This window comes from Trichechus manatus, unplaced genomic scaffold, assembly GCF_000243295.1.
Source record: "Trichechus manatus latirostris isolate Lorelei unplaced genomic scaffold, TriManLat1.0 scaffold00046, whole genome shotgun sequence".
Classification (NCBI taxonomy): domain Eukaryota; kingdom Metazoa; phylum Chordata; class Mammalia; order Sirenia; family Trichechidae; genus Trichechus; species Trichechus manatus.
This window is the reverse complement of record NW_004443982.1, coordinates 3,624,116-3,635,015: the sequence shown is the minus strand read 5'-3', so window position 1 is coordinate 3,635,015 and position 10,900 is coordinate 3,624,116. Positions and strand designations below refer to the sequence as shown.

The window sequence follows — 10,900 nt, the reverse complement described above, 5'->3', positions numbered from 1 at the left end:
AGAGCCCGGCAGACTGCGGACGGGAAAACTACAATTCCCAGAGGCCATTGCGCGCTCAAGTATGCGAGGACGCATATACTAGGGAGCCAGGCATTACGCGTGCGCCGCACTTACTCACAGAACTACACTTCCCGGCTCTGCCTGCGCGGCCCGTAACACTTCGTGGACCGCGGGCGGGGTGCAGGGGGTTCTCAACAGCTGCGCCCCTCGCTTTCGGACAGGGTCCAGGGCCCACGACTCGGACCCAGCTTCATCATGGAGGAGGCAGACCGAATTCTGATCCATTCCCTGCGCCAGGCCGGCACGTAAGGACACAGCCCCTGCCCACCCCGGAATGCCTGCATCCGGGACTCCAAAATCCCGCGATCCCGTCACCTGGGTTCCTTAAAACCCCGGACCTTGACATCTAGGGCCCCAACTTCCAGGACCTGAGACAGTGCCTCCCTCTTTCCGACATCGGGGGCCTCTCTGACCCCGACACAAACTAAACCCAAAGCTAAGGGATCGAAACACGCCAAAACTTTAAAACCTTGGAACCCTCAAGATCTGGGACTCTTGAAATCTGTGGATCTTGATATCTGGGAAACCTAAGTCCCAGTATTCCAACAACTGGGAAATTTAATACCCTGGGACCCTTATATTTGGAGATCCTAAGACACTTGTACCCTGAAAACTAGGCAATTTAGAACCCCAGAATGCTGAAATCTGGTGAATCTCAACAAAATCCTAAAATCTCTACTCTTTGTGACCCTGACACACAGGATTCCTCCATTCTAGGACCCTAAAAACACAGGACGCCAATATCTAGGGGGCCTGATTTCTTGATTTCTTGAAACTCAGAGGTCTTGATATACAGGGACTTTGACATCCAGGGACCCTGACATTTGCAACCCCTGAAAACCCCTGCCTCCCAACATCTAGTCTCCTCAAAACCCTAGTGGCTCAATATCTAGGGGCCCTGACATGCAGGGGACATGATATCTGGGGACCCAGAAACCCAGAGACCATGCCACCTGGACCCCTTGACCTTTTAAGACACCAGAAATACGGGAGCTCTTAAGCATAGGGGAAATTTGAGATTTTTTTGAACTCAGGTTCCATCCATCCACCATTTTCCTACACTCGGGTCTTAGGACCTGAGGACTTTTCTAGTTCTTAGTTTTCCAAGTTGAAGTCACAGTCATCAACACCCAGGACCTGCCTGAACTGTGAGCACCCTCCCTACCCTCATTCCGATATTAGGCCCTCCAGAAGGCAGGATAGCCCAGCTTGATCCCGGTTTCCTGACTACTGCCCCAGTCGAGCCTGCCACCTTTTTCTCCAGGGCAGTTCCTCCAGATGTGCAGACCCTTCGAGCCTTCACCACTGAGCTGGTTGTAGAGGCTGTGGTCCGCTGTCTGCGCGTGATCAACCCTGCCGTGGGCTCTGGCCTCAGCCCCCTGCTGCCTCCTGCCATGTCTGCCCGGTTCCGCCTGGCCATGAGCCTGGCCCAGGCCTGCATGGTGAGTGTCATCCTCCCAGTAAAATCTTCTTCCTTCTTCACAAAATCACCAAACTCCTTTGAAACTCTTCCTTTCTTCTCTGCCACCTCCCCTTGTGGCTTGGTGCTCACTGGTGGTTAAGGCTGCTGGCTCTGTGGTCAAACTGCCTGAGTAGTTCAGACCCTAGCTCCACCGCTTGCTAACTGTGGAACCTTAACTCTTCTGGGCCTCAGTTTTCTTATCTGTGAAGTGGACATCATAAAAATAGGTTGTGAGGATTAAATGAGTTTATCCATGTAAAGTCTTGAGAACAGTGCCTGGCACATGATAAATGTTATATTAGTGTTCACTGGTATTATGATCATCATCACAACCTACTAACATCCTCGTTATTTCTCTGCACTTATTGAAGCCTTTAGTTCCTTCTCACCATTTCTCTCTGACCCTACTCAGTGGATTCGATCTCCATGTGGGAAATGCTCCCTGCACTATGTCCTTTGAGTTCCATGACCTCTTCACTTTCTGGGACTTGTCCTCTGTCCCAGTTCTGCCAGCCACCCACTGTCACACCCAGGACCTGGTCATCATGTGAAATTGAGCACTTCAGATAGTTCAAGTCCTGAGCATCACTTCTTATTCTTCTAGCTCTCAAATAGTGCCTGCTGAACAAGTATTTTTAAATGAGACTCACTAATGTTGATACATTAGCTATGATTGCTCATTTGTCATTGCTGTGTACTATTCCATTGCATGAAATTATCGTATTTCCCCCCAACCTTTTTAGAAAATTTCAAATTTTTTGCACCCATACACTCTTTGCCTAGTTTCACCAGTTGATAACATTTTGTCAATTGCTTTATTTCTTTTTCTATATCTATATTTCTCTCTCTATATATAGATGTAGATATGCATTTTTTTGCATTTGAAAGTAAGTTGCAAAGGTGACACTTCTAATGCTTTAGCATTAATCTTTTAAAACAAGGACATTCTCTTTCATGACCGCAATACCATTATCTCACCTAACAAAATTACTATTGATACAATAATCTTTTCTAATCCACAGTCCATATTCAAATTTCTCCAGTTGTCCTCAAAATATCCTTTATAACTTTTTTTTAAATCCAGGATCCAATCAAGGGTTATGCATTGCATTTTATTATTGCACCTCTAGTCTCCTTTAATCTAGAACAGTTCTCTGCCTCTTTTGTCTTTCATGACATTTTTGAAAAGTCCAGGCCAATTGCCTTGTAGAATGTCCCATAATCTGGATTGTCTGACTTTATTTATCCATTAAAATTTTTTTTTTTATTGTGCTTTAGGTGAAGGTTTACAGAGCAAATTTGTTTCTCATTAAACAATACGCATATCGTTTTGTGACATTGGTTGCCAACCCTGCAGTGTGTCAACACTCTCCCCTTCTTGACCTTGGGTTCCCCGTTTCCATTTGTCCAGGTTTCCTGTCCCTTCCTGCCTTCTCGTCCTTGTGCTTGGTCTGGTGTGCCCATTTAGTCTCATATACATGGTTGAGCTATATGTATTATTGTTTTATGGGCCCGTCTAATCTTTGGCTGAAGGGTGAACCTCAGGAGTGACCTGAGTACTGAGTTAAAAGTGTGTCTGAGGACCATACTCTCGGGGTTTTTATTTATCCATTCTATTGCTGAGGGATATTTGTTTTTTCCAGTTTTTTATTTTTTTTGTATGCATGTATGTGTTTTGTTTATTTGTTTTCTTATTTTGTTTCCCTATTACAAACCGTGCTGCTACAAACATTCTCAAACATGTATCCTGGTAATCTTGTGCATGAGTTTTTTTTTTAAATAAATTATTGTATTTTTGTTGTCATTGAGAATATACACAGAACATACACGAATTCAACAATTTCTACATGTACCGGTGACACTGAGTACATTGTTCAAGTTGTATAGCCATTCTTACTCTCCTTTTCTGAATTGTTCCTCCCCCATTAAAATAAACTCTCTGCCCCTTAAGTGGAGCCCTGGTGGTGCAGAGGTTAAGAGCACGGTTGTTAACCAAAAGGTCAGCAGTTTGAATCCACCAGCCGCTCCTTGGAAACCCTATGGGGCAGTTCTGTTCTGTCCTATAGTGTCGCTATGAGTTGGAATTGACTCGATAGCAGCGAGTTTGGTTTTTGGTTTTGGCCCCCTAAATTTCCTGTCTAATCTTTTTGAGTTGCTGTTGTCAATTTGATCCCGTATAGATAGTTCTTAAAAGAGCACAATGTTCAAGGCAGACATTCTTTACTAGTTAAGTTAAACTATTGTGCGTGAGTTTTTCTGGAGTGTGTACCTCAGAGGGAGTTGAACTGCCATTTCATAATGTGTGCATATCTCCAGCTTCACTAGGTATAGTCAAATTATCTTTCAAATTGGATGTACCAATTTGTACTCCTGCCAGCACTGGATGTTGTTATACATTTTAATTTTTGCTCATCTGAGTGTGAACTGGTGTCTCATTATAGTTTTTAGCAAACTTTTTATTAAAGAATAATTTTAGATTTACAGAAAAATTACAAAGATAGTATAGAGAGTTCCCATATACCCCACACCCAGTTTCCCCAAGGATCCCACATTAGTATGGTACATTTGTCACAATTAATAAACCAATATTCATACATTACCGTTAATTAATTCTGTACTTTATTCAGATTTCCTTAGTTTATACTTAATGTCTTTTTTCTCTTCCAGGATCCCATACATTTAATCTCCGTTTTAATTTGCATTTCCTTGATTACCAATGAGATTTAACATCTTATAGGCCATTCATGTTTCCTCATCTGTGAAATGATTGTAGGTGTCTTTTGTCTGTTCTTCTGTTTTTTGTTGCTTTTTTTTCTTACCAGTTCATAGGAATTCTTAATTCTGGATGCTAATCTTTTGTTGGTTATATGTTTTGTATTTATTCATTCAATAAATATTCATTGAGCACCTACTGTGTGCCAGGCATTATTCTAGGCACTGGGGATACAGCAATAAACAAAGCAGACAAAAATCCCTGCCCTTATGTAGCTGACATTCCAGTGGGGGAGACAAATAGGTAAATAAACAAGATAAGTAAGGTGTCTTAGTTACTTAAGTGCTGCTATAACAGAAATACCACAAGTGGGTAGCTTTAACGATCAGAATTTTATTTTCTCACAGGAAGGAGGCTGGAAGTCTGATTTCAGGGCACCAGCTCTAGGGGAAGACTTTCTCTCTCTGTTGGCTCTGGAGGAAGGTCCTTGTCTCTTTCAGCTTTGCCTCATTTCCTTGGTGGTCTCTGTGTGGCATCAGTCTTCCCTGGTTTGTCCTTGCTTGCTTCTGTGCCTAAACTGCTGCTTTTATATCTCGAAAGTGATTGGCCTAAGACATGTCCTACACTGATGTGGCTCATTAACAAAGAAAACCCTATTCCTAACCCTGTTGCTGTTGAGTTGATTCTGACTCATAGTGACCCTATAGGACAGAGTAAAACTGCCCCATAGGGTTTCCAGGGAGCACCTGGTGGATTCGAACTGCCAGTCTCTTGGTTAGCAGCTGTAGCTCTTAACCACTATGCCACCCTATTCCTAGATGGCATTATATACACATGTATAGGGGTTAGGATTTGCAGCACATATTTTTAGGAGGCACAATTGAATCCATAACAGTAAGTAAATTATATAATATGTTAGAAGATAGGTGCTATAGAAAAAAAACTAAACCATTTGACCCAGCCCCACTCACTGAATAGTCTGCCTTTTTCCTGCTGATATGTAGTGGCAGCTGTGTCATAAATTTGGTTTCTAGATATGTGTGGGGCTTTTCCTGACTGTTCTGTTAGTTTCTACTCCTGCACCAATACCTCTTTGTCTTAATTACCTTGGGGTTGTAATACGTCTTAACATATGGGAAGGCATGTAATCTCCTACCTTGGTTTTCTTCTTCAAGCAGGTCTTGGCTATTCTTGACCCCTTTCTCTTCCACGTAAGTTTCAGAATTAGCTTGTCACATTTCATGAAAAACCTTGTTGGGAGTTTTGATTGGGATTGCTTTGAATCTTTAGCTCATTTTGGGGAGAATTAACATCTTGAAAATAGTGAGCCTTCCTAATCATGAATGTAGTATGCCTCTCTGTTGACTGAGGTCTTCTTTAACATTTTTCCATAAATCCTTTAAATTATTTTTTACATAAAGATCTTTTTTTTTTTAAATAAAGATTTCACCCATCTTTTGTTAGATGTATTCTCGGTATCTTTTTGTTGCTGTTATAACTGATGTTTTAAAACTTTTCATTTACTGTTGCATTGATGTGCAATTGACCTTTACATATTGTGACCTTAAATCTTATAAGTTGTAGGTTCTTCTGGAGTTTGTAAGTAGAGGCAGTCCCCAGGTTACGAACAAGATCCATTCCTAAGTGTGTCTTTAAGTCGAACTCGTAGGTAAGTTGGTACGGGTGCATACGGGTCTTATTTAGCCTTACTTTAGTGCAAGAAAAGGCTCCAAGCCTTTCAGTGATTTAAAAGTGATCATGATGAAGAATTTGTTGTGAGTAGGGGTTGGTTCAGTCGTTTCAAAGTGAGGGCAAATTTACATAACATTAAAGGACAAGTACCTGGAGAGTTACTGTAAACAATTTTATAAAATCTCTGAGTAAGTACAGTCTAGTTTCTTCCTTTCCAGTTCTTATACTTTTTGTTTTTCCTGGGCTGGCAAAGACTTCTGGTACAGTTTATTAGGTTGCTGGTCTTAAAGGGATGCATTTACCCTTTCACCATTGTGTATGATGTTTGTTCCAGGACTTTGTTGTTTATTCATTTTTTAGACTTTGCTTGTGCAGTTTCTGCCTCTTAGCAATAGACCTCAGAGCACTGCTCATCCCCTAGCTCTTAGGTTCACCTAGCTCTCAGGAGCTCTCAGGTTCTTCTGTCTGGGGCAGTTAGTGGCTTTAAGAGGTAGGCAGTCTATCCTCCTGGCCCTGGGCTGTATTCTTGAGGATGGCACTTTATAAAGGGGAAGTTATGGCCTTTGTTTGGCAAGGAGAGAGCACACTAGGAGGTGTGGAGGAGGGACTGGTGGGGCGGGGGGCAGGCTTCCCCCTATTCTCTGTTCCTCTTCTCTCAGTCCTGTCTCTCACTGAATTGGGTGTTTACCTACTTTTGCTCACAGTAACTTTGAGTCATAATTGACTCGACGGCAATGGGTTTGTTTTCTTTTTTTAACTTTAGTATGAGACAGAGAATATAGCTTTTTCTATGGTCAAAAGGTCTGTAATTGCCTGACCCCCAGCAGCCTCGGTTTGCCAGCAGCAGGCAGAAGGGGTCTCTTTTAACCTAGCTGTGTGCTATCCCTGTGGCCAACCTCAACTCAGTACTGCCACGTTCTGGTATGTGCCTCTTCATGGGCCCTACTCATGGCAACAGTTTCTGCGACTCAGCCACCTTCATATTTTGGTGTCTGCCACTTCACACACCCCATTCCTGGAATGAGTTTCTGTGTCATTCACAACTATTTGATTGCAGGTGTCAAACACCCAAAGTAAAGTAGCTTGAAAGCCAGTGACTTTCACACTTTTTTGACCGTGACCCTCTGAAATAAATATATCTTACATCGTAACCCAGCACACACATACATATATAATAATAATGGTTTTTGAGCGTGTACTCTGTGTCAGGCATGGTGGTAACATAGTATAACTCATTTAAGTCTCTGAGGTAGAATTAAAGCCTTTTGAGGTAGATACTGTTGATATCCCATTTTTCAGATGAGGAAAGTGAAGCACAGAAAGGTTAAGTGATTTGCCTGAGGCTACACAGTTGGTAAGAGGCAAAGCATAGACTTGAATCCAGGAAGTCTGCTTTTGGAGTCCATGCAGCTCCGGACCACCAGCAGCTCTGGCAGAAAAGGGCTTGCTTTCTCTTCTGCCCATGTTTTAGTCCTCACCCAGGACTCTGATGGGCCCTGCCAGGGTTACATGCCAGGGTAGGGAGGCTTTGGGATTGGCTGCTCCACCAGGACTTCATGGAGTAGGGGAGGAGGAGGAGCTAATCCACCTAAGAGTGGAACCCTATGGTCGGGCAAATGCCACACATTCACCATGAGGGGTCTGTGAATGAATGAATGAATGAGTGAAGTTTACAGACACTGCCTTGTTGGCGGGTGGGCTCCTGAACCTCTTACCACCACAGCAATAATAGAGAGCTTCCATTTCTCTGCCCTTACTGTCAGCCAGGCCCTATTATTTCTTAAAGCAGCCACATAGGGAAGGTATTATTAGTCCCATTTTACAGATAGGAAACTGAAGTGCTGAGTGGTTAAATAACTAGCCCAAGGCCTCATAGCCAGTAAGCAGCGCAGGCTGGATTTCTAACCCAGATCTTTTTCACCCCAAAACCCACAGACTCTTTAAAAGATACTATTTTGAATTGTATTGTTTTATATTGTATTGTTTTGAGTTGACTGATTGATTGTATCAGTGGGTCCAGTCAGGAGACAGAAACCACAGCAGTAATTTGAACAGGGAAATTTTAACATAAAGAATTGTTAACCAGATGAAAGGTGGTTAACTACTGAAAAGGTAAAATAAATCTGTGAGGTGTGACAGAAGTAGCAGTAGCACAATACCTTGAGAAACCTCATTCCTACTCCAAACCATTTACCCCATTCTTCCCCTTACTTGTCTGCTCTAAGGGACTTTTATTCATTTCTTATGTATCTTTCCAGTGTTTTCTTTATGTAGATATAAGCAAATATGAATATATATTCTTCTTTGCCTCCTTTCTTACACAAAAGATAGCATATAACCTAGTTTTTCATCTTATTTTTTTTCACCTAACGATATACTCTGGAAATCATTTCACATCAGACAATGGAGATCTTACTCATTTTTTTTCTTTTGTAGCCACATAGTACTCCATTGTATTTTCAATCAGTCTACTATGCTTGGACATTTAGATGGTTTCCAATATTTTGCAAATAATGCTGTAATGAATAATCGTGTGCATATACATTTTCGTATTGTTGGAGGTATATCTTTGCGGTAAACTCCTAGAAGTGGGATTACTAGGTGGAAGTGTAAATGTTATATAGATTTTTAGATTTTGCCAAATTGCCCTCACCAGGGGTGTTTAATTTTTGCATTCCGAACAGCAGTGTATGAGGAAGTGGCTGTTTCTCCACAGTCTCTAAGCATATTGTTAAACTTTTGGATTTTTACCCAGTCAATAGGTGAGAAATGATATCTCAATGTAGCTTTTCCCCCAGCTTTGTACTTTGAAAAATTTCAAATTTAAAGAAAGATGGCAAGAATAGAGCAATGAACACCTGTATATCCTTCTCCTGGCTTCCTGTGTTGTTAACATTTTGCTATATTTACTTTCTCTCTTTATATTTATCTATTATGTATATACATATTATATATATATACACACACATGCATGAACACACACACATACCCCTACATACATTTTTTTGTTGAAACGTTTGAAAGTGGCAGACATCATGACATTTAACCCCCACATACATCAGTGTGCCTCTCCTAAGTAAAATGACATTCTCTTGCATAACCACAATACCATGATCACACCCATGAAATTTAATATTGATTGAATAATAAACACTGCCTGATGTAGTGCTGGAAAATGAGCCCCTCAGGTCAGAAGGCACTCAAAATATGACTGGGAAAGAGCTGCCTCCTCAAAGTAGAGTTGACCTTAATAACATGGATGGAGTCAAGCTTTTGGGACCTTCATTTGCTGACGTGGCACGACTCAAAATGAGAAGAAACAGCTGCAAACATCCATTAATAATTGGGACATGGAACGTACGAAGTATGAATCTAGGAAAATTGGAAGTCATCAAAAATGAAATGGAACGCATAAAATTTGATATCCTAGGTATTAGTGAGCTGAAATGGACTGGTATTGGCCATTTTGAATCAGACAATCGTATAGTCTACTATGCCAGGAATGACAAATTAAAGAGGAATGGTGTAGTGTTCATCATCAAAAAGAACATTTCAGGATCTATCCTGAAGTACAACACTGTCAGTGATAGGATAATATCCATATGGCTATAAGGAAGACCAGTTAATACGACTATTATTCAAATTTACACACCAACCACTAATGCCAAAGATGAGGAAATTGAAGATTTTTACCAACTTCTGCAGTATGAAATTGATCAAACATGCAATCAAGACGCATTGATAGTTACTGGTGACTGGAGTGCGAAAGTTGGAAACAAAAAAGAAGGATTGGTAATTCGAAAATATGGCCTTGGTGATAGAAATGATGCTGGAAATCACGTGATAGAATTTTGCAAGACCAATGACTTATTCATTGCAAATACCTTTTTTCAACAGCATAAACGGCGACTATACACTTGGACCTCACCGGATGGAAAACACAGGAATCAAATCAACTACATCTGTGGAAAAGCTCAATATCATCTGTCAGAACAAGGCCAGGGGTCAACTGCTGAATGGATCATCAATTGCTCATATGCAAGTTCAAGTTGAAGCTGACAAAATTTAAAACAAGTCCATGAGAGCCAAAATATGACCTTGAGTATATCCCACCTGAATTTGGAGACCATCTCGAGAATAGATTTGACACATTGAACACTAATGACCAAAGACCTGATGAATTGTGGGAAGACATCAAGGACATCATACATAAAGAAAGCAAAAGGTCATTAAATATAAGACAGGAAAGAAAGAAAAGACCAAAGTGGATGTCAGAAGAGACTCTGAAACTTGCTCTTGAAACTAGAGTGGCTAAAGTGAATGGAAGAAATGATGAAGTAAAAGAGCTGAACAGAAGATTTCAAAGGGCAGCTTGAGAAGACACAGTAAAATATTATAATGAAATGTGCAAAGACCTGGGGTTAGAAAACCAAAAGGGAAGAACATGCTCTGCATTTCTCAAGCTGAAAGAACTGAAGAAAAAATTCAAGCCTCGAGTTGCAATTTTGAAGAATTCTATGGGCAAAATATTGAATGATGCAGGAAGTATCAAAAGCAAATGGAAGGAATGCACAGAGTCATGGTGCCAAAAATAATTAGTTGACGTTCAACCATTCCAGGAGGTAGTATATGATCAAGAACCAATGATATAAAAGAAAGAAGTTCGAGCTGCACTGAAGGCATTGGCGAAAAACAAGGCTCCAGGAATTGACGGAGTACCACTTGAGGTGTTTCAGCAAATGGATGCAGCACACAGATACAGTGCAATCCCGATCCAGATTCCGATGGCATTTTTTAATGAGATGGAGAAACAAATCACCAACTTCATATGGAAAGGGAAGAGGCCCCAGATAAGTAAAGCATTACTGAAGAAGAGGAACAAAGTGGGAGGCCTCACACTACCTGATTTTAGAACCTATTATACCGCCACGGTAGTCAAAACAGCCTGGTACTGGTACAACAACAGATACATA

The 10,900-nt window shown here is 41.2% G+C and overlaps 1 protein-coding gene across 1 annotated transcript in view; it reads left to right on the top strand.

Annotated features, from left to right (window-relative positions):
* The first annotated feature begins 97 nt into the window (after positions 1–97).
* CCDC22 (coiled-coil domain containing 22) overlaps positions 98–10,900 on the top strand; it is a 23,047-nt gene continuing 12,244 nt past the window's right edge. Inside the window, exons 1-2 of the mRNA XM_004376840.1 lie at positions 98–305; positions 1,325–1,502. Of these exons, the coding sequence (XP_004376897.1) occupies positions 256–305; positions 1,325–1,502 (228 nt within the window). The 5' untranslated portion in view covers positions 98–255. The remainder of the gene's footprint in view (positions 306–1,324; positions 1,503–10,900) is intronic.